General features: G+C 32.3%; 2 protein-coding genes across 7 annotated transcripts in view; one reads left to right on the forward strand and one right to left on the reverse strand.

Moving 5' to 3' along the window:
• LOC114349402 (derlin-2) overlaps positions 1-15,971 on the reverse strand; it is a 33,919-nt gene extending 17,948 nt beyond the window's left edge. Inside the window, exons 1-4 of the mRNA XM_028299764.2 lie at positions 15,757-15,971; positions 15,465-15,698; positions 8,531-8,653; positions 982-1,145 (exon numbers count right to left, since the gene is read on the reverse strand). Of these exons, the coding sequence (XP_028155565.1) occupies positions 982-1,145; positions 8,531-8,653; positions 15,465-15,698; positions 15,757-15,849 (614 nt within the window). The 5' untranslated portion in view covers positions 15,850-15,971. The remainder of the gene's footprint in view (positions 1-981; positions 1,146-8,530; positions 8,654-15,464; positions 15,699-15,756) is intronic.
• A 150-nt stretch (positions 15,972-16,121) lies between these two features.
• Positions 16,122-26,728, forward strand: part of LOC114349399 (serine/threonine-protein kinase ULK2) — a 196,673-nt gene continuing 186,066 nt past the window's right edge. For all 6 annotated transcript variants that reach the window (XM_050657106.1, XM_050657100.1, XM_050657113.1 and 3 more), the window contains exons 1-3: positions 16,122-16,614; positions 16,680-16,772; positions 25,846-25,929. In XM_050657106.1, coding sequence (XP_050513063.1) covers positions 16,525-16,614; positions 16,680-16,772; positions 25,846-25,929 — 267 coding nt within the window. In that variant the 5' untranslated portion in view covers positions 16,122-16,524. The remainder of the gene's footprint in view (positions 16,615-16,679; positions 16,773-25,845; positions 25,930-26,728) is intronic.

The raw sequence follows: 26,728 nt of genomic DNA on the forward strand, positions 1-26,728 counted from the left end.
AAATGGGGGAAAATATAAGTGGACACCCGGTATTTTATATTTTTCTTGACATTACTTCAGAACTGTCTATACTGTCAATACATAAATGAACAACCATAGAACAATATCCACTTTTAATGTTGAATATTCTAACATTCTTAACCAAAAAAAGTTATGACGCATATCCATTATAAAATTGCTGATTACTTTTCGAAAATCACTCACAAACAAAGAATGAAAAATATTGTTTTACTGGACTGTAACGGGTTAGTTTTAATTTAACATTTTAAGGGACCTACATTTTTAGGACCTTGGTAATGTCCGATTGAAAATTCTTTTGAAGAAAATCGGCATCGCCGCGCTGAAAATTCCCATAAGGATTGTATTGCCGTATGTTCGTGTACTGTAAAGTCAAGGTGGGACAGACAAATTTACGTCGACATTATGAAACCAATCATCCTCAGTTTTCTAATCAGTATCCACCAAATTGTAAATTAACATCATATTTATATAATCTTATTTTTTTAAAATCAAATTTAAATAAACTACTGTACCTATATAATGATGTAATTATTTTTATATAAAGTCCTTTTCATGAGCATTTTTCAGTGCGTCACAAATGATAGAAAAAAAGGTAAGTCCGTGATAATACACATTTATATAACATTTATTCTATCATGACATTTTAGTTAAATCTGACAGTTGTCACATTTTATTTTCAATTTGGAATAAAAACAAATCAAATGTGTTTCTTGCATTTATAAAATGGTATTTTCTTTAATTTGTATAGTTTTATAAATTGTACAGATTATATTCGTAGATATATTATATAATTTGTAAATAATTTCGATTATAGCGCCATCTATCGACAACTAGAATAAATGTTATAAATGTCTCTAATCACAGACGTGCCTTTTTCTGTCACATACAATTTAATGCGTTAGAAAGAAATCGAAAAACTGTGACGCACTGAAAGATGTTCATGAGAAAAAGAATACTTACATGAAACTTGGCGTTTTCAATATTTTGACACCTCCTCTTTGGTTTGGAAACACATCTTCCAGAAAATAATATATGTGCCCTACCGCAATACCCATTAAATCTACATACACCGCGTTTCCTAAAATTATCGAAAATGCCAAGAGAATCCACGGCAAATATGGCGCCTAAAAATAGTAAATTAATATAAATATATTGGAGAGAAAATAGTGATAGTTTTATTAGTTAAAATCAAGAGAATATATTAAAATACTCGCACTAACAGCACAACAAATTACAAATTCAAATCCAGCGGCTATATACAGGGTGTTAATAAATAAGTATGAAAAACTTTAAGGGGTAATTCTACGTGAAAAAATAATGGCAGTTTGTTCTATAAACGTATGTCCGCAAATGCTTTGTTTCCAAGATACGGGGTGTTGAAATTTTTTTTTCAAACTGCGAATTTTTTTATTGCTCTAAGACCTTTTAAACTATGAAAATTAAATTTGGTGGGTTTGAAGAGGTAGTTATTGCGCATTTTTTGGCAAACAAATAACAATTTTATATTCATCATTGGCGCGCCTACGGGTAATGATCTGAATTTTTTAAAGAAAAAAATAGTATGCCACTGAGATATTTCAAATTAAAAATTATTTTTGTATTCCACGTTTAATTTATGATAAAGAATCTTTCTTGTCTTTTTTTCATATGGTGCTCCGTTTTTATGCAAAAAAATAAAACATCTTCGCGTATTTTTCATTTCGTAATACATTATCAAGAACTCTCCAATCAATATAATAATGCCAAACTAGAACATAACAGAAAATATTTCTAAAAAGATTTTAACTATGTGCAAGGCTACAACAAATGTTCAAAATTACCTCCTTTAAAGGTGACAGAGTAATTTTATATTCACCATTAGCGCGCGTACGGGTAACGACCCGAATTTTTTAAAGAAAAAAATAGTACGCCACTGAGATATGTCCAATTAAAAATCATTTTTGAATTCCTCGTTCAATTTACGACAAAAAATCGTTTTTGTCTTTTTTTCATATGAGGCGCCGTTTTTATGCAAAAAATAAAATATCTTAATGTTTACAAAGTATTTGAAATAAGTTTCTATGCATATGGAATCTACCTCGAATAATTTGTAAGCGTTAAGATGTTTTATTTTTTTTTGTATAAAAACGGCGCCGCATATGAAAAAAAGACAAGAATGATTTTTTGTCGTAAATTGAACGAGGAATTCAAAAATAATTTTTGATTTGACGTTTCTCAGAGGCGTACTATTTTTTTTCTTTAAAAAATTCAGGCCATTACCTGTACGGGCGCCAATGGTGAATATAAAATTATTCTGTCACCTTTAAAGGAGGTAATTTTGAACATTTGTTGTAGCTTTGCACCTAGTTAAAATCTTTTTAGTAATATTTTTTGTTATTGTTCTACTTTGGTAATATTATATTGGAGAGTTCTTGATAATGTATTAATAAATGAAAAATACGTTCGAAGATGTTTTATTTTTTCGCATAAAAACGGTACACCATAGGAAAAAAATACCAGAAAGGTTATTTTTCATTAATTAAACGTGGAATACAAAAATAATTTTAATTTGAAATATCTCAGTGGCGTACCATTTTTTTCCTTTAAAAAAATTCATACCATTACCCGTAGGCGCGCCAATGATGAATAAAAAATTGATATTTGTTTGCCAAAAAATTCACAATAACCGGTCTTAGAGCAATAAAAAAATTGGCAGTTTGAAATAAAAATTTCAACACCCTGTATCTCGGAAACAAAGCATTTGCGGACATACGTTTATAGAGCAAACTGCCATTATTTTTTCATGTAGAATTATCCCTTAAAGTTTTTCATACTTATTTACTAACACCCTGTAGAGCTTCGATAATTAGCAATGTTTTGTAGCATATGAAATAATTCTGGTAAGTTATAGCTGTAACATACCAAAACGTAATATAATTATCATTTTCTCCCCACTTTTGCGTTGATGTCGTCTAGCCACCACCGTTTTTATGGTCTACTATGACTGTAGTCTCGTGATCTCCAATGTACAAAGTTTATCGTCCAACTTTGGTTGTCCAGTCATGCCACATGTCCTACCCAGCTCCATTTTATTTGCGCAATTCTTTCAGTTATATCTTCCGCATTAATTTGTCCTGAGTCGCATGTCCTCGATTAGTACATATACTCTCAGAGAAACTCTGAATATAGCTCGATCGATGGCTCTCTGTGTTGTTCTTAATCTACTGGCTGATAACTCTGTAAGTGTCACGTCTCCATTCTATAGGACATAAATGGTAGAATTAAATTTATTGATATATTTTTGTTTTTCAACACATCACTAAGTCTTCCTACTGCTGCCCAAGTCATTTTGATTCTTCTAGTTGTCTCTGCCGTTTAATTCCGTTTGCCCAGTTTTATCGGGTGACCTAGGTATACATATACTGTTCCACACGTTCAGACCATACTCCATTAAGAAACATGGACTATGGACCATCTTCGAAATAGACTCCTGTGAGAATCGTGTTTGGAGAAGTCAATATAATTTCTGACTCTACGAGAATTATAAAGAAATAGTAAATGGTAGGAATATAATATCTTTTATAAAAATCGAGGCAGCAAACTGGCAATTGTTGCTGATAAACAGAAACGACTGGCGAAATAGACTAGCGATGGTTGAGGCTCAATTAGGACTGTAGTACCACTGATAATGATATAATTCTTATGGATTTCGATGTCCGTTTGATCTATCTGCGTGTAATCATCTTTTCTTTACGAGACTCGAAAATATACTAAGAAACATCTCCCAAAACACATTTTTTGTTCGATTTTTCAATGAGAAATCTTCTAAAAATAGTGGTAATTCATTAACCAATTATTCAGTAAGTACTTAGAAAATTTAAGTATGATTCTCTAATAACTAGATATCAAAAACCAAAGGATCTCATAAATCCTTCTTCACAGCCATTCTCACTTGTAAGAGCATTGTGGCATATATGTGTCATCATCTATATTTTCAGCCATTTGCATGCAATCATACACATATATAAATGAGATTAGTGATATTTGATTGACAAAGTGGGTTTGCGTGATCTTCCTCTAGGTCTTTTCTTTTAACTTTTTCCTATACTACCAGCTTTTTTAGTTAGGTACCTTTTAGCTTTTAATAATATCGACAACCGATTTCATGATTATTTTATGGTTAGCCTTGCCTAGTCATTGAGTAATGTTGAGTTCAGCAAGAATTGAGAATTGACATTTCTGGGTTTCATTGTATTCTTATCATTCGATTCAAGTGAAAATTTTGAAAACATCAATCCATTTTCATCTTCTGTCATCACTATCAACAGCGAGCACTGTAGGTCAATAATTATCAACTTGTTTTGGTCTGAACTGTGTCCATTAATAACACTGGTCAGCATGAATTTTGAGTCTGAGTTCTGTAGGTACCTCTGATTTTGATTACTTATGTGTAACTAAAGAAGGAAAAAATATTTTTGTCTAATACAGTTTGCTTCTGTACTTACCAGAATGAAATTTTAAATTTTATGAAAAAACTCTATTTTTTATCTAAATTATTTTTAAAAGTTAACAAAGTTTGAATTATTAAGTATTTTTATTAACTTTAATTATAAAAAACAGCATATTAAAAACCCATAAATACAAAAAAGAATACAAAAGATTTTTTTTTAATGAACAGTTTTGGTATGTCTTTTGTGTAAACAATGACTGTCTCATAGGAGCCCCGAAACGTAATTACCCATAATGTTCTCATTATATGTATATTCTCCTTGCTACTGTTGTTCGAAGTTCATTACATCTTGGTGAAAGCGTTCTCCTTGCTCTTCTGAATATGCACCCAAGTCGTCTTTAAATTGATCCAAGTAAGCATGTATATGTGTACTTTAAAAGACATCCTGCAACCCATGACCCATGATTTTGAAGCTGTCAAGTATATTAGAAATGAGCTCTTTGTAATGGACAGCCTAAGTTTGACGTCACAAAATTGGGAGGAGCTTATATTGACTCCAAACAATGTTGTTTGTAACGTTAAATGGTCATAAGGAATTTTTCATTTATGTGCTTTGTGTGGCAAAATAAGACTTCATTTAGGTATTTCTTTGAAAAACGTGTTAATTAATAGATTTTTATTCGTTTTTGCTCAGGTGGTTTTTATTCCTTAGTGGTTGAAAATAAACATAACCTCAAAACTGTTTACGTTCTAATCATTGCACTAAATTAACTCACCTGGGCAAAAACGAATAAAAATCTCTTAATTGACACGTTTCTTTAACTAAATACCTAAATGAAAAGTCTTATTTTGTCACACAAACCACGTAAACAATAAATTGAAAATTCCTTATGAGTGTTTAACATTATAAACAAAATTGTTTGGAGTCAAATATAAGCTCATCCCAATTTTGTGACGTCAAGACTTAGGATGTCCATTGTCAGCATCTGTCAGTTTCGGAGACATTGGGTGCGTTTGGACGACCACAGCGGCTGACTGTCAGCAGAAATCGGCTGAGTGGTTGTATCCAGCGCTGATAGGGAAAGCTTAGTAAATCTCTCAGCGGCTGACTTCCAGCGGTGTCGTTTAAACGCTACCGCTGGCTCAGCTATCCAGCCGCTGTGGTCGTCCGAATGCACCCATTGTTTTAAAAATTGAAAGGCGCTTAGAATCTTGACAAAAGGCATTGACAAACTGCTTCATGAGACTTAATTTTACGTGCAACGGAGGCAATAAAGCATGATGGGACTTCACATTTGAAACTCGCACCGATGAGACAAATGAGTGCTGCTGGTCGTGAAGTACATCGGCTCTACTATCCCATAAGCAAAGGTAACATGGATATTTAGTGTATCCGCTTTATATTCGCACCAGAAAACCAGCCATTTTGGGCAGCCATACTCTTCATAATTTAAAACTTAAAGCTACATTTTAACACTCTTGTAATTTTCTTTGAGCATTAGAGAGTGAGCCAGAGGAAGTGATGGAAATCTATTTCCTTTGTGAAGAACTGTTTGAAGATTTTTGTAGAGCTGTCAAACAAAATTTTTTGGCTCCTACTTAAATGAATTCGCCACAAATATAGCAAGAAGAGTCCACATCATTTTTACACTTTTTAGAAGACATTTGTAGGCCTCGCGACACATAATATACGTTATTCCATTGCAATGCTTACGTGCCAACTACCATGTCAGTCTGGCACTTCTCGCTTCACACCCGCAGTCCCTCCTAACCCTCTATTCGCCGTGTGCAAGTATTTGGAGGGGATACGAGAAACGATCGTGCGCGAATAGCGGAGAAATCTTGCAACTTTCTTAAATAATTCATATTACATATTGTCAATTGAAATTGTCAAATTGACGTATATTTCATATCTACTGTCATCATCCAACTAATTCACGTCCACTGCTGGACATAGGTCTCCCCCAATTGTTTCCACACTTCACGGTTTGTGCTGATTGTTGCCAGTTTTTACTAATCCGCCTGATATCTCTGCCCATCGTCCTTCCGATACTGTGTAGGCGGCCTTCCTCTACTGCGTTTATCTTCTCTTGGTCTCCATTCCATCAACTTTCGTGTCCAACTTGAATCTTTCAGCCTGGCGACGTGTCCTGCGCAGTTCCATTTGAGCCTGGTGATACGTTCTACAACATCTGCGATACCGGTTCTTTGTCTGAGATCTTTATTTCCTATTTTATCCCGTAGGGTTACACCCAGCATGGATCTTTCCATACGCCTTTGAGCAACACGCATTTTCGACGCTGTTGCCTTGGTTAGAGTCAGTGTCTCTGCTCCATATGTCATAACGGCAGCACACATTGATCAAACACTTGTCTTTTTAAACCGATCGGTATACTGCTCCTAAATATGTCTCTCAGAGCTCCGTAGGCTGCCCAAGCAAGAGTTAATCTTCTTTTCATTTCGCATGTTTGGTTATCTCTGCCAATTCTAATTTCATGACCCAAGTAAATGTACTTTTCCACTAGTTCTACTTCTTGTTCACGTATAATCAGCTGTCCGCTACGAATCAGATTAGTCATATTATATTTAGTTTTAGAAAAGTTCATTTTCAGACCTATTTTCCAGCAGATAGCATCTAACTCATTTAGCATTTCCTTTACTTCTCCTAGGTCATCAGTTATAAAGACTATGTTATCTGCAAAACGAAGATGATTTAACTTTTCTCACTGTATTGTGATCCCTTTATTGTCCCAGTTGAGCATCTTAAAGGCATATTCCAGAACAGTTATGAATAGTTTTGGCGAGAATGTGTCGCCTTGTCTTACGACGCGTTCTATGCTTACTTGTTTGGTTTTATCATGTAACTTAACACTCATTGTTGCCTCTATAAATATTATAGATGAGTGTACTGTAACGATAGTCAATGCGGCATTCATTTAGAGCTTCTAAAATGCTATCCAGCTCTATCGTGTCAAAGGCTTTATGAAAATCCACGAATGCTTGGACAAGAGGCTTATTATATTCTATTGACTTTTCAATTAGTAACTTTACTGCCTGCAGATGGTCGTTTGTTCCAAAGCTTGATCGAAATCCAGCTTGTTCTTTTTGCTGGTAAAAATCTAGCTTCTTTTCTACTCTTGATGTCACTACTTTTGTAAAGAGTTTGTATAAGTGGTTTAGCAGGCTAATGGGTCTGTAATGTTCTAAGTCTGTCTTATCTCCTTTCTTATGTAAAAGTATTGTTACCTACTGCGTTTTTCCATTTTTCAGGTATCGACTTTTGATGAAGGCATAAGTTGGAGAGATTTTTTATTTTACCTATAAGAATGTGGCCTCCGTTTTTAATGGCCTCTATTACGACTCCATCTTCACCTGGTGCTTTTCCATTTTTCTCAGTGCTTGATGGATTTCACTAGTAGTTATCTCTGGTAGTATTTCGGAGCCTTGGTTTATTATTTTCTTTGAAACCGCTGCCCTCAGTCAATGAAGAAGAAAAATTATATGTTGCTCCACAATATTGATATGATATGCAATTATTATATAAAAGTAAATTTAATTAATTGTATTTTGCCTTTAGTAGTGCATTTCAATAATTAATTTTATTTACTACATACAATTGTCTACCTTTTAATAACATAACCTTAATATAACTTTTTCTTCTTATAATTTTTTTGGGCTGTGGCCTTGACAATTATCCAGTAACCAGGACCAATATGATTGGCCAATATAATTAAAAGTGCGAAAAATGTTGCCGAGATATGAAACCAGGTGTCGCTTTTCCGAACTTGCACGGTCTCAAATGCAACGGTTCCCCAAAAAATCTTCCAAAATACTGTATATTTGTTTTTCATTATCTCTAAAGGTACAAAAACAAACTTTATTTACTATTTATGGACATTCTATGCTTAATTTTCGATGTATACAAACAGAAAATATTTACTAAATACTTAACAGACTCAAAACAATTTTTTTTTTGTTGACCTGCGTAATTCATCTTCAGACAAGAAATCACATTTTAATTGATTGATGTGTCTGTTTTAGTTGAAAATATTATATGCCAATCAAATTTATATATCTTACCTGAAAATTCAGGAGTCCAAAGAAATTCAATCCAACAAATGGGTTTCGCCTAGACCATACATACACTAGCATTATTGTAAACGCCTGCCCTAAGAATAATAAGTTAACAAAAAATGCAAAACCCTATGATTATATTAAGGAAAAAACACAGCATTTACATTACATTTCATACTTATGATATACAATATCCTTGTCAGAAAGATGGGATAACACTACAGTTTTAAAAAATTAAAACTTTAAGAGATCTAAGCTACATGTATATGTGTATTAATGACCCACAAGCATTATTACAAGCATCTCAATATCAATAAAAGGATATTGAGTGCATCCTGGATGGATAAGATATCAAATACAGACTTAACACATTCGGCGCCCATGACGCACGAGTAGCGTCACGAAGGTTTTATCAAAGGTACAGATGACACATAAGTGACGTCAGTGGTGCTGTGTTACTAAGTAAACGATTTAAGTGCATGGGGTCAAGTGATGGCGATGGGCACCGAACTTATTATGCTGTAATATTTTGGACATGTTGTTAAAGGGCATACCACCTATGGAAATTCTTAGAGGGGTGGTTTAATTGCTGCTCCTATCAATTATTAAGTGCAATTACATCAAGTATTTCATTTGATAGAGATTCTGACCAATAGAAACCTACAAGAACAAAAATTACAGATACCCTTCGTTGCTACACAAAAACGAACATTCAGTGACATTATTCACAATTAATGTTTTACAACTTGTCAAATAGAACACCACGAATAGGTTTAGCAAATATTTAGGCTAAGATATCAACAAAATGCATGATCATAACTAAATCAGCACACGTAAACATCCAATTAACTATTGAAGATACTGTGATTGAGAGTGTGGATAACTACAAATACTTAGGAACATGGATAACATCAAATGTAGACCAAACCAAAGAAATTAAGACACGTATTGAAATAACACGTGCATCATTCATTAAACTTAAAAAGTTTCTTTGTTGTCGGGATATAAGGTTAGAACTACGCCTAAGGATGCTTCGATGTTACGTGTTCTCTACTCTTCTTTATGGCTTGGAAGCGTGGACGTTGAAACAAGTCCATTTGAATAAGTTGGCCGCCTTTGAATTTTGGTGTTACAGAAGAATCCTACGAATATCATGGATTCAAAGAATGTCGAACGTGGAAGTAACTAGAAGGATAGGAAATCAACCGGAAATAATACTAACTATCAAAAGACGAAAACTTGAGTACTTGGGACATGTGATGAGAGGGCAAAAATACTCATTATTACAACTTATTATGCAAGGCAAAATCCGAGGAAAGCGAAATGTGGGAAGACGAAGAACATCCTGGCTTAAGAACTTACGGGAATGGTTCGAATGCAGTAGTGCAGAGATATTTAGAGCGGCAGTCAACAGGGTCCGCACTGCCATGATGATTTCCAACCTTCGATAGAAGATGGAACTTAAAGAAGAAGATCAACAAAATATTAGTTAAAATGATTTAATTCCAAAACACCAATTTGGTTTTCGTAGCAAACATAGACCAATAGAACAAACACATCGTATAGTCAAACAAATCCGCAATTATATCTAGAAAACAAGAGATACTGTAGTGCTGCTCTTTTCTAGATATCAGCCAAGCATTCGACAAAGTGTGGTATACAGGACTCCTCCATAAGCTGAAGAATCTTCCGTATCAATATTATTTAATTATAAAATCGTATCTGAAAGATCCCTTTTCATTAGTAAAACAACAAGATGCTCGCTCAGAATTGTTTAAAATAAAATCCGGTGTCCCACAAGGTAGTGTACTCGGTCCCTTATTATACCTGATATTTGCTGCTGACCTACCTACAACTAGATTGACAACAGTCGCAACATTCGCAGATGACACAGGTATTATCGCATCTCACACAGACCCCCAAAGAGCTTCGCATAACTTACAAGCCCACTTAAATAAAATAGAAAAATGGTTAAAAAAATGGAAACTAAAAGCTAATGAAACAAAATCGAACCTCATGACATTTACCATGCGAAAAGAGAGCTGTCCACCAGTATACATAAACAACAAACAATTAGTACAAGTAGATACAACCAAATACCTGGGCATACATCTAGATAAGAGACTAACATGGAGAAAACACATCTTCACCAAAAGAAAGCAACTTAGACTCAAACTTCAAAAAATGTACTGGATCCTGGGCAGACATTCAAGACTGTCAATTGAAAATAAATTAGTGGTGTACAAAACCATACTTAAACCCATAATATGGACCTACGGCATACAGCTATGGGGCTCAGCCAGCAACTCTAACATGGAAAGCATACAAAGTTTTCAAAATAAGGCATTAAGAACCATAGTAAACGCTCCATGGTACGTCCCCAACACAATAATAGAGAGGAACCTGAAAGTTCCCAGCATCAAAGAAGAAATCATCAAATACAGAGAAAAGTATGAAGAAAGACTTAGTGCGCATCCAAATAATTTCGCGAGTGAATTATTAAACACGGAGGGTGAAGTTCGCAGACTGAAGCGTTATAAACCAACTGACTTACCAAATAGATTTTAGATAAATTAGAACTATTTTAAGTGTTACTTTATTTTACTAGTAGTACTATCAATACATTAGTTGATAATTTATAAAGGAAAGTTTTCATTGGAATTCTTACCTACATGTCATAACCTAAGAAAGTCATAACTTTAACTGATTGTTCCTAACGGAATAAATTGTTTAATAAATTGGAGTAATATAAAAAAAAATGATTTAAAAAGACAGTTTTATTCATGAAATAATCTTATTGAATTATGCTCGAGCTCTTAAAAATTATCGATTTGTTTTGCCCTCGTGACACTTTCGACATAATTTCACTCCCCTGCGGGTCGTGAAATTAAAACTGTCAAAGTGTCACTCGGGATAAAAATCGATAATTTTAGAGCACTCGTGTAATTACTACTGAAAATTTAAATAGCTGATGATAGCCAAACATCAAAAAAGAAAAGGAACCTGAAGAGAATAAGATTTTCTAAACAATGTTATCTAGAACAAAATGAATCCAAACCAGTAATTATTGTTGTCAGATATTGTTACAATTCACTGTTGTCAAATTGTAATAAACAATCGTCTATAAAAACTATCTTTGAAAATTCTGCAAATGATACATAAAGAGATCACCTTCTTGTAGTGTCATATGCGATTTCCATGAACATAATATGTTTTATTAAATATCTACAGATATGTGAGATCTACAGTTTAACATTTAACTTTGTGAGTTAAGGCCCCGTCTCACCATCAAATAATTGACAGTTATTTGATCAAACTTGACAGTCAAACTTGACTAGTGACACAAACTATACATACTAACTGTCACTTTGTGTCACTAACTGTCAAGTTTGATCAAATAACTGTCAATTATTTGATGGTGAGACGGGGCCTTTACAAGTGCTATTTTTTGTAACTGATTTGAAACTTATTTGAAATCAAAGAATGTAGACTTTAACCCTCGTAAGGCGGTGCTTAGATTCTTACGTAAACGACGGTGCGGGGTGCATTTGCACCCCATCCGTATATCCATTGTTTTTCATATGTGAATGTCAGGGAAATTGATTTGAAAGATAAATAGGACTTGCTTATTAAACTATGAAACATAATTTTACAAACAAAGTGCTCATTTCTTCTTAAAAAAAAAATGATTATCATTGCATCACAAACACATGAAATTTTTCACAGAGTGAGCAACACAAAGTTTTACTCACAATACAGTTATGTCGGGACTTTCTGTCTTTTTCTGTGACATAAGTAACACTGACCTTGTTCTGTAGCTCTGTTAGCTCCAGGTGTAACATCAGAAACGTCCAATTCAGGATATGAAATTTTCATCATATGCACCCTACAGTCATTTTTCCAAAAAAAAAACACTTAAACGCAAAGAGTTTTAAATGCTGTAATGGGTGGAGTGCGTTTAGAAATGAATTTAATGCGAATAAAAAAATGGACGAAAATAAACAAAAATATTAAAAAAGATAGGTGAGAACAATGAGGTCTGGGGTGCAGCTGCACCCCGCACCGCCTTACGAAGGTTAATGCAGTTCTAGTTTTGGACAATACACCAGGTCATCCTTGCAAACTTAAAACTATGAATCCAAATATAAGAGTGACTTTTTACCTCCCAATACAACAGCTTTGCTTCAACCTATGGACCAAGGAATAATCCAGGCTTTTAAGCTCTATTATGTTAGACAAACTTTCAAAATGATACTGAGTAATATGGAATTTGATCTTGATATGAATGTTATGGAATGCTAAAAAAAATTTGACATAGCAAAATGCATCATAAACATAAAAGAATCATTGCAAAAACTGAAGCCATACACATTAAAATCATAATAGAAAAAATTGTAGCCTGTTCTAACTACAAGAAATGAAAAATCTGTGCAAGTTCAAACTATAACCGCAAACATTGAGATGGATTTGAGCAGATAGAATCAAAATAGCATCACCATACATCACTCGACGAAAACTCTGTACCTACTCCAAGAGGGAGACTCATAACGAAAGATTTATTTTTTCTGTTATCTTTTTATGGCAGGTACATAATGTATGTATATACGTACATATGTATTATATATAAGAAATAAATGTTCAGATTATCCGTGCTTTTCAATTATCGGTGCCACATTCGGTCCCACAGGAGCACAGATAATCGGGTTCTACTGTATTTGCTTTTTTATTGCTTCACCTAGGAATGTACCCCCTATAACCTCATATAGACTACCATTCCATATTCACAGTTTTTGTATTCATAGCATATTTATGGAACATATACCCTGCAAATAAAGAGCTTCTACTGTATTGAAATGTCAGGAACACCATTCGCACTGTATTTAAAGTGACAGAGAAGTGTGTAATTATTCTTAATAATACCCTATCTAGTAAAAGATGTATTGAAGATATGTTTAACACGTTGATAGACAGTGCATCAAATGTATAAGTAAGTGTTGTGACCCTATATGTACTTTGCAAAGTTGAATAAGTAGGGAAATTGCTGAATTTTTTTAAGCGCTTATAGTTTATGGAAACAATGAATTTTTAACATTTTTGTAAACACATGAATGATGCCCATGTACAGCTGGTTCCTAAAAAAACTGATACGACTCTTAGTAAGATTTGATTATTTTGAGCAGTGTATTTGATTGGTCTGACATTATATTATATTTATTATGACAGACTGTCAAAGTCAGTTAAAATATACAAACAAACAACTGATTACAGTTAATTCATAAATTGTAAAATTATGAAGGTCTAAATTTTTATATTATTTTGAATTTCTGCATTTTATAAAGAGTATATAAATGATAGTTTTTACATAAAATAGGGTTGATGTTATCATTTTTATTGTTATTAAGGAATAAAACAAAGGACTAAACTCAACAATAATATGTATATTAAAGCAAGAATTGTAACCAAATTAAAAGATAACTGGGCACTATCAGAGGCAGAAAAAGATTTTAACCTAAGCAGAACCACAGTTTTTCTATTAATAAAAAATGGAGGGAACAAGACACTCTCGAAAGAAAGCGAGAGTCTGGAAGACCAAAACTATACTAAATTTATGTATGTAAAAATAAAATTAATATTTTGTAATATCTCCATCAGCAGTGATAACAGCTTGTAGTCTTCCATCCATCTGCGTGAAAGGAACTATGAAATTGTCTTCTTCAGCGAGCTCTTCCCAAACCTTGCTTTCTTTGAGTTTCTTGTTCTCTCCATCTTTTATTAATATTAAAAACAGTTGTTCTGCTTACATTAAAATGGTTCGCTACAGCAGATAGTGACCAACTTCTAATTTAGTTTCAATTCTTGATTTTAGTTCTTTACCAGCATGTGGAGCCATTTTTTGAGGTTGAACAGAATAAGTTATCTGACAAATTTTAAGATTTGGCAGTGACAGTATGTAAATAATAAGTATTTATCCTTCAAAATACACTGCTCAATTTTCTACAAAATACGCTTTAAGAGTCGTATCAGTTTTTTTGGAACCAGCTGTACCTTGTGTGTTCATAAAATGTTTATACAGTGGACTCTCTCTACAACGAACACAGATATGAGGTTTCGCTTACAACGAAGTACACTATAAGTCCCATAAAATTCCTATTGAACTCTAACACCTCTATAACGAGGCATATTTGGGTATAACGAGGAAAAACGAAATCAAAGAATACGTTTCTTTACCTGTTTTTAGCGCAGTAATGGCTATAAATAAATACCCCAACTGCCTGTATATAGAAATGCCCAACATATGTGTTATTATCTAGGCCAGTGCTGTAATAAACTCCACTGCCTGTAATAAACTTCTTTCTGTTTATCGATAATCGATAATGAATATTGTATGAAGTTTACAATTTATGATGGCGAAGTCTCATTGTTCGGGTCGACCATCGACACCTAATTTATTAGTTTATAAACTACTTAAGAGGCATCCACACATTTCAATATTATTGTTGTCTGATATAACGAGATCCGCTTATAACGAGGTAATTAGTCTGCCATTTTAGTTCTCGTTATAGAGGGAGTCTACTGTATCTGAAAGCCGATGTCTACCAATTTTTTGTCACAACTCTTTATTTTAACAATGTTGTCTATAGATGTTGTGTCAACATTACATCAATGGAAATGGGACCCCTGTAGATTTACTGTCCATCAACGTGTTAATAAAAAGTAAATATTGACTTAAAAAAAATAGAATAAATCATGCCAACAAAAAATGTACATTGTTAAAATTGCTGTCATGTTGGTAGTGTAAAATAGTTCAGAATTTAAATACACCTATGTCAATTACCATATTTGAGAATTGAATGACTATAAATATTAATAAACGATGCTTATGTTTAATGAATGAATATATTGAAACATTGAATGTATTTAAGAGTTTTAAAAAGGATACAATCATGCAAGCTGCTCCAAAGAGGAACATCAATACAAAATCAGCTGTCCTATTTCTAAATGAACCTTCCTCTAACATTCTACAGTATCGATATGTGAAAATCATATTGAAAAAAAAGTTGAAGCCAAATGTCCCAAAAAACAGGAATGTTGTTACCAGCCTCCATAGTTGACCTTGCTTCACAATTAAAATTGGATTAAAATAGAGTTGAAACGGGGAGGCCAATTCCAGTTGCTACAAGAGATATATGTTTTTTTTTTCAGGAATATCTATTACTAGAATAAAAACTTACCACAGCTAGGGTTGTAATAACACAAGCAGTGGTATATGCCCTCGTTACCGGGGGCATATTCATGTACTCATTCCTTAAAGTCTGGTACGCCATGTTATCATTCAATTTCTATCAAGACATTATAAAAAAACTAGAGTTTACTAAATTTTAATTTTTTGGCCACATCAGATTATTTACTTATCTTCCTGTTTGACAATGACCATAGCACATTATAATATGACAATTAATTGATGACAATGACATCAACATGACATATGACATGATACATTTTATTTGTCAATTGTCAATTACCATGTGATTGACAAATGACAACTGAAATTAAGTGTAATTTCCATGTATTTTCACGTCAGATAAAAGTGCAAACATTCTGTTGTGCAAAAAGAGAAAGTAGATGTACAAACGTCACGACGATTTAGATCCAAATACTCAAATTACCAGTTTTCGTGTGTTAAAGTGAGATAGTAACTGAAATTCGCAGGATTTCTAAGCTAGTCTGTCGAACGGAATCTCTTATTAGTCGATTTTTAACAATGGAGACAGTGCAGAAGTGATGTAGAAAAATACGTCTATTTATAACATATTAGTCGTAATTAAATTATTTCAAACGCTGTTAACTGTTCTTTCACTCTAAATTAAATGAGTGCCAGCCCAATATTTGCTGATCAAAATGTAGATCATACAAAATAGTGCAACATTTAACACAGTGAAGTATTGTTTAGAAATCATATTTATTATTTATTCAACACATCTCAAGAAAATATTGCAAATATGGAGGTTGTAGGAGATTATGAATATAGTAGCAAAGATTTAATAGGCCATGGTGCATTTGCTGTAGTTTTTAAGGGCAGACTTCGAGAGGTCAGTGTTTTCTCAATTAAAAACAAAAATAAAACCATTTGTTTATTGTTTGTTTTTGGTTTTAGAATCCCTCGTGTACGGTTGCCATTAAGAGTATAACAAAGAAGAGTTTGGCAAAATCACAAAATTTGCTTGGAAAGGAAATAAAAATTTTAAAGGTGAGTTGATGTATGATTAATGTTAATGCTACTAATAATTCATCAACCTTCCTTCCATCAATTATGTTTCCCCACCCTTTTATTATTTTGTTTAACAATCTATCTAGAGCTTTTTTTAGAATGCCTAGTATTTTATCTATTCTTCTTTTATGTTCAGTTTGTATGACTGCATTGAAAATAGGCTTTATTTAAAGGGTTCTGTAAACGATCAAATTTGTTTGTTAAACTTCACGTTCTCATCCAACATGAGCTCAGACTGGCAAAGCAAAGAACAAAAACAAATTTGTTGTACTGGCTGGCAGATTCGGCTTTCTCCTTTAGTGTCATGACATCTTCGTGTCGAAGCCAAGTGCTACAATGTGTAATATAGATTATGCATTTTTGGCATTGACACTAGCACTGTACATTAAGAAAAAAAAGAAGACTATGGAGTAGAGATCAGTTCAAAATAAAGAGATCTATTGAGAACTATTCCCACGAAAATTTGCTACAGGAAATATTGCTCACAAAACCTCAAGACTATGCCAATTTCCTGTGCATGGACCATTAAAACTTTTGAAGAGTTACTAATAATCAATAACTCCATCCTCAAAGTGATACAGTTATGTGCAAATCTATACCAGCTTCTCAAAGGTTGTCAATAACTTTAAGGTACCTGGCTAGTGGTGTCGTTTTCAAACACCAGCAACACACCTTTATCATTTTTGTTATTGTCATGCTTCCCTTGTTTTTCTTTATATTTCATTTTCCATAACGTTGCCATGTCTCCATAAATGGATATAAAATGTAACATAAATTCCTTGTCTGTAATATTGTCACCTACATTGCTGAGCGTAGCATCCTCAATGATGTCAACACAACGAATGAACTTTTGTTTGACAAACACAGAGTTCACATTCAAACATGTTTGTCAAACAATGCTCAAACACAACATCAATTAAGATTTTCATCAAACACATACACAATTTGACAAACGCTTTAAACACCTTGGAAGACAATCAAATAATTTGACATTGATCCTTAACAGGTGTGGTCACACTAAAAAAGGTATATAAATAGGTTCTAGAAATACAAGTAAAAATATCAAAACAGATAAGAGTTAGTATGTGCTCATTATATACTTTTCTAAGATTGAGATTTCATTTCAATTACAATTCTTCTGAAGAATCACTACAGAAGAGCTAGGGTAAGCAGAGCTGTAAGTTGAAGAGGAATTTGTTCCTAATAGGATCTATACAATTTTCATGTGAATATTTAGTGGTAAATTCGACAGCACTATTTGCCCCACTAACTTGACTTTCATTATTTCTGTCTCAAACCACATCATAACACCGATTTTTTTCATTCCCATTTCTTAAATGAATTATTTGGCAGTAGATTCTGGCAATATCTGTAGACCTGGATCCCGCGTACCAAAAAAAAGTTGATTAATAGCAAGCTGCAAATTTGTTAATAGCTTAACGGTGTCTAGTCGGACAAACTTTGATATGTGGGAACACTATAACAGGGGAAGTTTTAATTGTGGAACAGATTAAAAATATGAAATGTCAGACTACGATAGAACTTCCAATTGATTTGTTACCATTTCATTAAACTCTCATGCAAAAATCAGACTGGTGTTTATCACCAACTGGGCATTTTAATGAGTGGAACACGAAGAACATGTCAAATGACAGGAATCATGTTGGTTAGTAATAGCAGTCTAATTTTTACATTAGAGCTGAATGAAAGGGTAACAAATCAATTGGATGTTCTGTCTGACAAAATACATGGGATGTTTTCATAATCTGACATTCCAAATATTTAAACTGTTCCACAATGAAAACTTCCCCTGTTCCAGTGTTCCTGTAGATCAAAGTTTGTCCGACAAGACACTGTTAAGCTATTAACAAATTTTCAGCTTGCTATTAATCAACTTTTTTTGTACGTGGGATCCAGGACTACTATAGAGCACAGTAAAATACTTTTGAAGAGTGTTTTTGTTCCGCAAAAAACATTATATTCCTACATATAGTGCTAATTAGTGAAAAAAAACTCGAACTTTGTGTCAAAACGTTCTTGGTTTTGTTGTAAGTGTTGACAGCAGTATAAAGGTGGGAATCACTGCTCCAAAGTAACGTATTATTTCATTATTATTATTTAAATAAATATTGCAATTTTATAAATTTAGAGATTACAGAAGCATTAAAAAAACCGACGGGGGTTAATTTTCTGCAGAGTTGATCTGAAATTAACCCCTCTCACGTTTTTTTTTACATCAAATCAAGAAAAATAATAAAAATAAAAAAATAAATAAGAAAAGTAGAACAATATTTTATTATACCAAAAACTGTTAACTGTAAATAAGAGGTTTAGTGTTTAGCTTCAAAATTATTGATAATAAAAAATATTATTTAATAACGCATGAGAATATGCTTCAGATCTTAACGACTTTAAACCATGAGTCAAAATTATAGTACTCAGTATGTACAGTATCCACAACAGAACATTACTATAAATCCATCACTAAATTCACTAAACAAATGTGCAGGGCCGTACGCACAAATTCAATATGTACCAATTCAACAGTCCTTATATAATAACACAGCTCAGAGTATTCAAAACGTGCAACCGCATTTAGTTCCACAACCGATGCAGCCTTCTACTAGTGCAGCACAATATTATCCTGTAGTACCTGTTCAATCGCAATCCCAAGCTGAATCTGCACCAGATGATTGGAAACACGTACATAACAAAAAAAGAAATCGAATTGATAGCCCGGAAAAATATATTAGAGCAACAAAACAATCCAAAATAGATGATTACTGGTTAAACTCACCAATATCGACCTCCAACAAATTCTCAGTATTACAAAAAGAACAAAACGATACAAATCAGGATACAGCTACAGAAGAACAAAACGGTGCAAATCAGGATACAACTACAGAAGAAAACCAGAGCCAAAATACAAATACAACTACTAAAACGCCACCAATATTTGTCTACAGTGTTAAAAATATTACTGCGCTTACCAAACTACTACAAACGATTGCAAAAGATGCTTATGTATTAAAAACTCTCGCTAATGACCAAGTAAAAATAATGCCTCAAAATAATGAAGTCTATTCTGTCATAACAAAAGCACTAGAAGACAAAAATACTGAATTTCATAGCTACCAACTCAAAGAAGATCGCTCATTCAGAGTTGTACTGCATTGATAAAAATTTATTATTTTATTGTTAAACAAAGCTATAAACACCTAGTGCTTGAGTGATGTTTTCAATGATTTCTCATTTAAAATCGAACGAGTAGGTAGAGTAGCTACAACTGCAAGAGAGGCAATTTCTACGTAGCATGCGTTAAAACGCATGTATTAGGCACGAGAAACACTATGTGTTTATAGCTTTGTTTAACAATAAAACAATTAATTTTTAGCAATGCAAATAATCAAAACCGATATAATTTGACTTAAACTTTCAAATGCGGTAAGCAGAATTGCTACTTTATTTTTTAATCAAAAGTTATTCGGGTTCAAAAATTGCAATTTTTCGATTTTTTGAAAGTTTAACCGCGGTTATCTCGAAAACTATGCATTCTAAGAAAAAACTTGTAGGAATATTTTTTGCTTAAAATGACCCAAAAAATACAAAAAGATGTTTTGTTTTACGAGAAATCGCTGTTATGTAATTCCTCAAGTTCTTTGTCTATAACAATCTTATCGACATCCGGATCAACTGTTACCCAAAAAATTCGTATTCTACGGGTCAAAATATATAAAAAAAACTTGGGTAAGTCCATCTGAATTAAGGAGGCCGTTGTACCCCCGTTGGCGACAGGACTACAAGTTCAATCAATTTTTCAATTGGTGGTAGTGTATTGATGGGTCTGAATTCTTCAGCTTTCACTGTATTATTGATTTTTTGAATTGGTACAATTGTACTAACTTTAAGTTGATTCGGAATTTTACCAGTAGACAGAGAAGTATTGATTAAATTTAATATAATATGCCCAATTGTTTAAAAAATATCTTTGAGAATTTTAGCGTTTAATATATCATGAACTGAGCATTTACTGTCTAATTTATTAACATACATACGTAATTCGTTTAAAGATACTAATTTAAATTTATTTATCGGTAGGTATAAGTTACTATTTTTATTACACCAGGTTTCCCTCAAATCCAAAGTTAACAATATTGTTGATACTTACAACAAAGTAACTGTTGAGCTGGTTAGCGATTTCTTTGCTATCTTGACATGTTGAATCCATATAGGCTATTGATTATGTTCAAAATAAGATAGCTAAAAGGAACTACAACGTTAACAAGGTTTTATTATTTTATATGGTCAATGGACATCTATATATGAAAAAACCGCGGAGTGCTACCATTTAAAGGGGTGCGTTTTTGAGAAATGGGTGAATTAGTCCCTGGGCACAGGTTACATTAGGGTGAGTTCTATGCACTTTTGGTACAAACATATCTACATAAAAATTGTTCCTGGTTAAATTTACTATCTAAATATCACTTTTTAAAGTCAATGATACCTTTTTTTTACAAAAATATATTCAAAATAAAAAGCACAAAGAAACCCAAAAGAAAGAAATTTTGTTTTTTGTCCCATAACTTGTGTCCACGAGAATATAGGTATAAACATTGCTTTACAGAAAAGGAACCTACATACTTCTTCTTTAAACTGTTGTTTAGTAGAGGTAATTAGGATTTATAGTTTTCGAAATATGATTTTTCAAAATTCGCTACTCACAGCAATTTTGGTCAATTTTCCTTGTTATTTTGCAAATATTGTTCTGTTACTTTTTTCTACGTAATTTTAGGTATATGCAATGGTACACGTAATAGGATAAGAAATCAATTACCTTTAAAATGGTCTACTGTATAACGTTGTACGACTTTTTTTAAAGGGATTATGGTTTTTCAAGGTTTATACTTTTAACGATTTTTTATAATATAATATAAAAATAAAATAGTATTATTATATAATATTCATCGTTATATTGCTCAATAAAGAGGGCTTACTTGCTGTTCTTTAAAATGGTGTATCATCTATATTTAAATACATAATGGAAACCGAATAACCGATTCTTTGATATTTTTTTACCTGTATTATTTAAAATTATTTCTTTTTCAAAAATTACATAAACATTAGTCTTAGAAAACATAACTTTAGTTAAAATTATTTAAACATTGACATTTAAAAAAAATTTCAAAATCAAAGTCTATCTCTTCCTTAGCATTAGCTTCAATATCTTCCTCTGACACCTCAGTTATCTTCGAGTTCCCACAATTAGTACCCATGCACATGCACCCTTTGCAGAATATTGAACAACTAATTCCTATCTTTCTACAACCGCAGTTTTTTGTACATACTTTGGTACTTTTACAGGTTATTTTTTCAAGCAAAACTTGTGGTGCAGGAGCTTTGACAGTAAATATTGGAATTAATCCATATTTTGAAGTTTGCCCGACCGAGTCAAGTGGATCCAAAGTATTACCCATAAAAAATAAGATTCAATCATAACACACAATCACATAAAAAAGTTATAATGAAGAATTTAAAAAATAATCCTAAAATCAAAAATCGTTGCAAGTACTTATTACAGTTTGAGAAAGCATATCTTATTCAAAAATAATCCTAGAATATTTTATAATACACTATTTTAAAGTAAACAGAACAAGCTTTCTTTTTTGTTATATATTATATACCTAAATGTAGAAAAAAAATGTATAATGAGAAATTTAAAAAATTATCGTAAAAAATATGAAAACTCGTTTAAAGTATAAAGTCCTAAAAAAGATAACCTCTTTAAAAGAAGTCATACAACATTATACAGTAGAACATTTTAAAGGTAATTGATTTCTATTCCTCTTATATGTACCATTGCATATGCCTAAGGTTACGTAGAAAAAAGTTACAGAACAATATTTGCGAAATAATAAGGAAAATTGCCCAAAATTGCTGTGAGTGGCGAATTAAAAAAAATCATATTTCGAAAACTGTAAATCCTAATGACCTCTACCAAACATCATTTTAAAGAGAACATACGTAAGTTTTTTTTCTGTGAAGCAATATCTATACCTATATCCCCATGGACAAAAGTTATGGGACAAAAAACAAAGTTTCTTTCTTTTGGGTTTCTTTGTGCTTTTTCTTTTGAATATATTTTTGTAAAAGGAAAGTATCTTTGACTTTAAAAAGTTTTATTTAGATAGGAAATGTAACCAGGAACAATTTTTATGTAGACGTGTTTGTACCAAAAGTGCATAGAACTCACCCTAATGTAACCTGTGCCCAGGGACTAATTCACCCATTTCTCAAAAACGCACCCCTTTAAATGGTAGCACTCCGCGGTTTTTTCATATATAGAGATTCATTGACCATATGAAATAATAAAACCCCGTTAACGTTGTAGTTCCTTTCTATAGTACATAATCAATTGACTAATACCTGTTTCAAATTGAACATATTGAGGTGAACCTTTGGATTTAATGTTCACTAAATTTTTTAATGTTCTCCACATTTCTTTGGGGTTGTGTCTAAATCTATCTATTTTATTAAAATAATAAAGATTTTTTTTAGTTTTTAACAAATTAACAACTTCATTACGATATCTTTTAAAATTACTCCACAACTCCTGTTTAAACGGTTCAAGTGCTGTTTTAAAAGTTCTCTAAGCATTATCACGTAATTTTATAAGAGAGTAAACTTCGTTATCAAACCATGGTAGCTTTAAGTTAAACCGGCAGATTTGAATAGGTGCTGTTTTATTGATTTCAATCTCACAATTTAAAAATAACTCATTAAAAATCGAGTCAACATCAACAGAATTCAAATTCCAGTTATAATACATTAAATTAGTTTGAATTTTCAAAATATTACTCTGACTTAAATTTCTTAACATTATAATGCTCTGTACTTTTAGTATTTCTTAGATTAACAGAAATAATGGAGTGGTCAGTTAATTTTGGAGGTTCATGAACATTTACTATGATATTATTAGTATTTGACAGGACATAATCTACCAGTGTTTTAGATACATTTGTCACTCTAATAGGTTCTGTAACTAATTGGCAAATACCGTAGCTCAACATTTGATCATTTATTTTTTTGACATAAAAAGTACTTGGCAATTGATCTAAATTGAAATCGCCCACCAAAATGAAAGAGTGGTTCGTTGAAACAATATAATCAAAAATATTATCCAGTTCTTCCATAAACCTAGCATCTGACGATGAAGACAAATGATATATGCAACCTATGTACCACGTTGATGTTAAAAAATTAACTTTGAAAATTACACACCAATAATTTTTGTCAAGGACTTACTTTCTTACAACAGAACATCTATAGTCACTTTTAACATATACTAACACTCCATCAGTATACCGGCTTGATCAATCACAGCGAACACATATATAGTTTTCAATTCTTATTTCATTATATTCTATGTCCTTGGTGGTCCTGGTCTCGCTTAATAAAATAACCTTCGGATTAAAACATAACAGACTTTCCCTAATTAGATCTAAATTTTGCATAACACTTTGAGCATTTATATATATATAACATCTGTATTAAGTTGTATATCAGGTGCAATTTTTAGTTTTTTTGATTATTTATATTATTTTTGTTGACAATTGTGGGTCTATTATTAATGTATTTAATGGTTTTGCTATGGTCACCCGAATCGATCAGATTCTGTAGTTCATATTGTACTTTTTTATAATACTCACGTTGCTGGTTGGTTTGATCTGCAAATATCTTGATACCTGCTTCCTTAATCAGTTGTTTATTTTTCAGCACAGACATAACCTTTTTTTAGATGGTAGTATAACTTTAATTGGTCTAGTTTTCATTGGTGTAAACTTACCAAGTCTAAAAACTTTAATGCTCTTTCTGTCTATATCAAAATTTTCCAATATCTTGTTTACTATGTCAAGTCTTCAGCATTTCTGTCCTGTTGGGTCTTCATTTTGGACTCATTTACATTAAAAACTACAATATTAGAAGCTCTCCTCTCTCTATCCATAATTTCACTGATTAAATCTCCTTAACACTCAATGACATTTCACCACTTCTCTTGTAACCTTCAACACATTTTTTTACTTCTTGCAACTCGTTTTGTAAATCACCAATTTTTTATAGTAATGTAGGAATTAATTTAACTCCGGCTTCACATTCTTCACAGTAATACTTCAATAATCTGGTTCCCTTAAGATCAATAATTTTTAATTCACTAGCAGTAAGATTCGAACAATCCCTGTGTGTAGCCCTCTGGCAGCTATCACATGTTATATATATGGTCTGTTATTTATAATTTTACAAACAACACACTCCATAATAATCGTCAAATTAAAAATTAAAGAATTAAGAAAGTAGGCACGCCACTGGCAATTATTCCAAAACAGACGGAGCTTATCCTTAATTGATTTTTAATGGTAATTGCTTTTGAGCAAAAAAAAAAACGAAAAAGAGAACTGCAAAACTGCACTAATTTTCACAGATTTCTTCATCAGATCAGAACACTTCATCTTCAAAAACACAACTTTAGGCAGAAACTGCAGACCTTTCTCACCATGTTGGTATGACTTTCAACAATTAAATTGAAGGTTTTACCACTAAATTTTGATAAAAACAATCACAAGACAATATACACGTTAATGTTGTTTATGTGTTTTTTTGCTCTTCTTAGGAATAAGTGGTTGTTCTTGTTTACTACCCATACATTTACTCCATAAATTGTACTACTCTACTATAATGTATAATTTTTATGATATATTTTGTTATAGGTATGTCTAGATTCTAGATTATTGGATACATTATTGTCTTATATCACATTTGCTACTTGTCCTTGTCGATTTTTTACTCCTAATTTGTTGTATCTTTCTATTAAATATTTTGGTCTCTTTTTGTTTCGTACAATCTAGTTTGTTGGGCTAGATTGAAAAGAAGGTACAAAGCATTGTAAACAATAAGCAATAAACAAACGGTATGCTTTTTTCCAACGGGTAGTATTTATCTTAAAAGAAGTTAATGTTTAAAAGATCTTCCAAGATAATTACAATTAATTTTGTTTTAGGAACTCACTGAGCTTCATCACGAAAATGTTGTTGCCCTGTTAGACTGCAAAGAATCTGCTAACAATGTCTATTTAGTCATGGAGGTAAGTAGATTTCAATATACTATAAAATACAGAAATAGTTCCCCAAAAGCTGTTGACTTTTATAAGGGATAAAAGCTCCATACTGATCAATAAGAAGTATTCACTTAAAAAATATTTATATCTCATGCTGTAGAGTGTAGAGTATAAGTATTTCAGGTAAACAAGAAGAAAAAGATAAACTTACAACAAAGTAAAAAATTCCTAAAGTATGATGGCATGTTTTTTATTAAAAAAAATTATTATCTATATATACACTGGGGTGCAAAAGTAAACGAACACCTTAAAAATGGGTCATTTTTGATGTCTCGAATTTCCTAAACTTGTTGTCCGATTTAAGTGATTTTTTAATATGTTATAGCCTTATTCTTTATCAATATCGCTGTAATAATATTGTGGCTAAACAGGTACATTTTCATTGCATACCGGGTGTACCAATGAAACTATGTTTTTCTCTTAAACTTCGCATCACCCTGTGGAATATTCTAGCATTTATAAAATACTCAAATTAAAACCCAACTATAGCCTTATGTTTTCTCAACATTCTGTTTTTTGATTCATTCGCTAAGTAGGACCATAAAAAAGTTAGGAAATTTAACAACTAGCCATGTTCTTTATCAATACAGGGTGTTTCTAAATAAGTGGGACAAACTTTAAGAGGTAATTCTACATAAAAAATAATGACAGTTTGCTTTATAAACCCATGTCCGCAAATGCTTCATTTCTAAGATAGAGGGTGTTGACATTTTTCTTACAAACTGACGATTTATTTATTGCTTAAAAACCAGTTGAGATATGCAAA

The sequence above is a fragment of the Diabrotica virgifera genome, chromosome 1, assembly GCF_917563875.1.
Source record: "Diabrotica virgifera virgifera chromosome 1, PGI_DIABVI_V3a".
Taxonomy (NCBI): Eukaryota; Metazoa; Arthropoda; class Insecta; order Coleoptera; family Chrysomelidae; genus Diabrotica; species Diabrotica virgifera.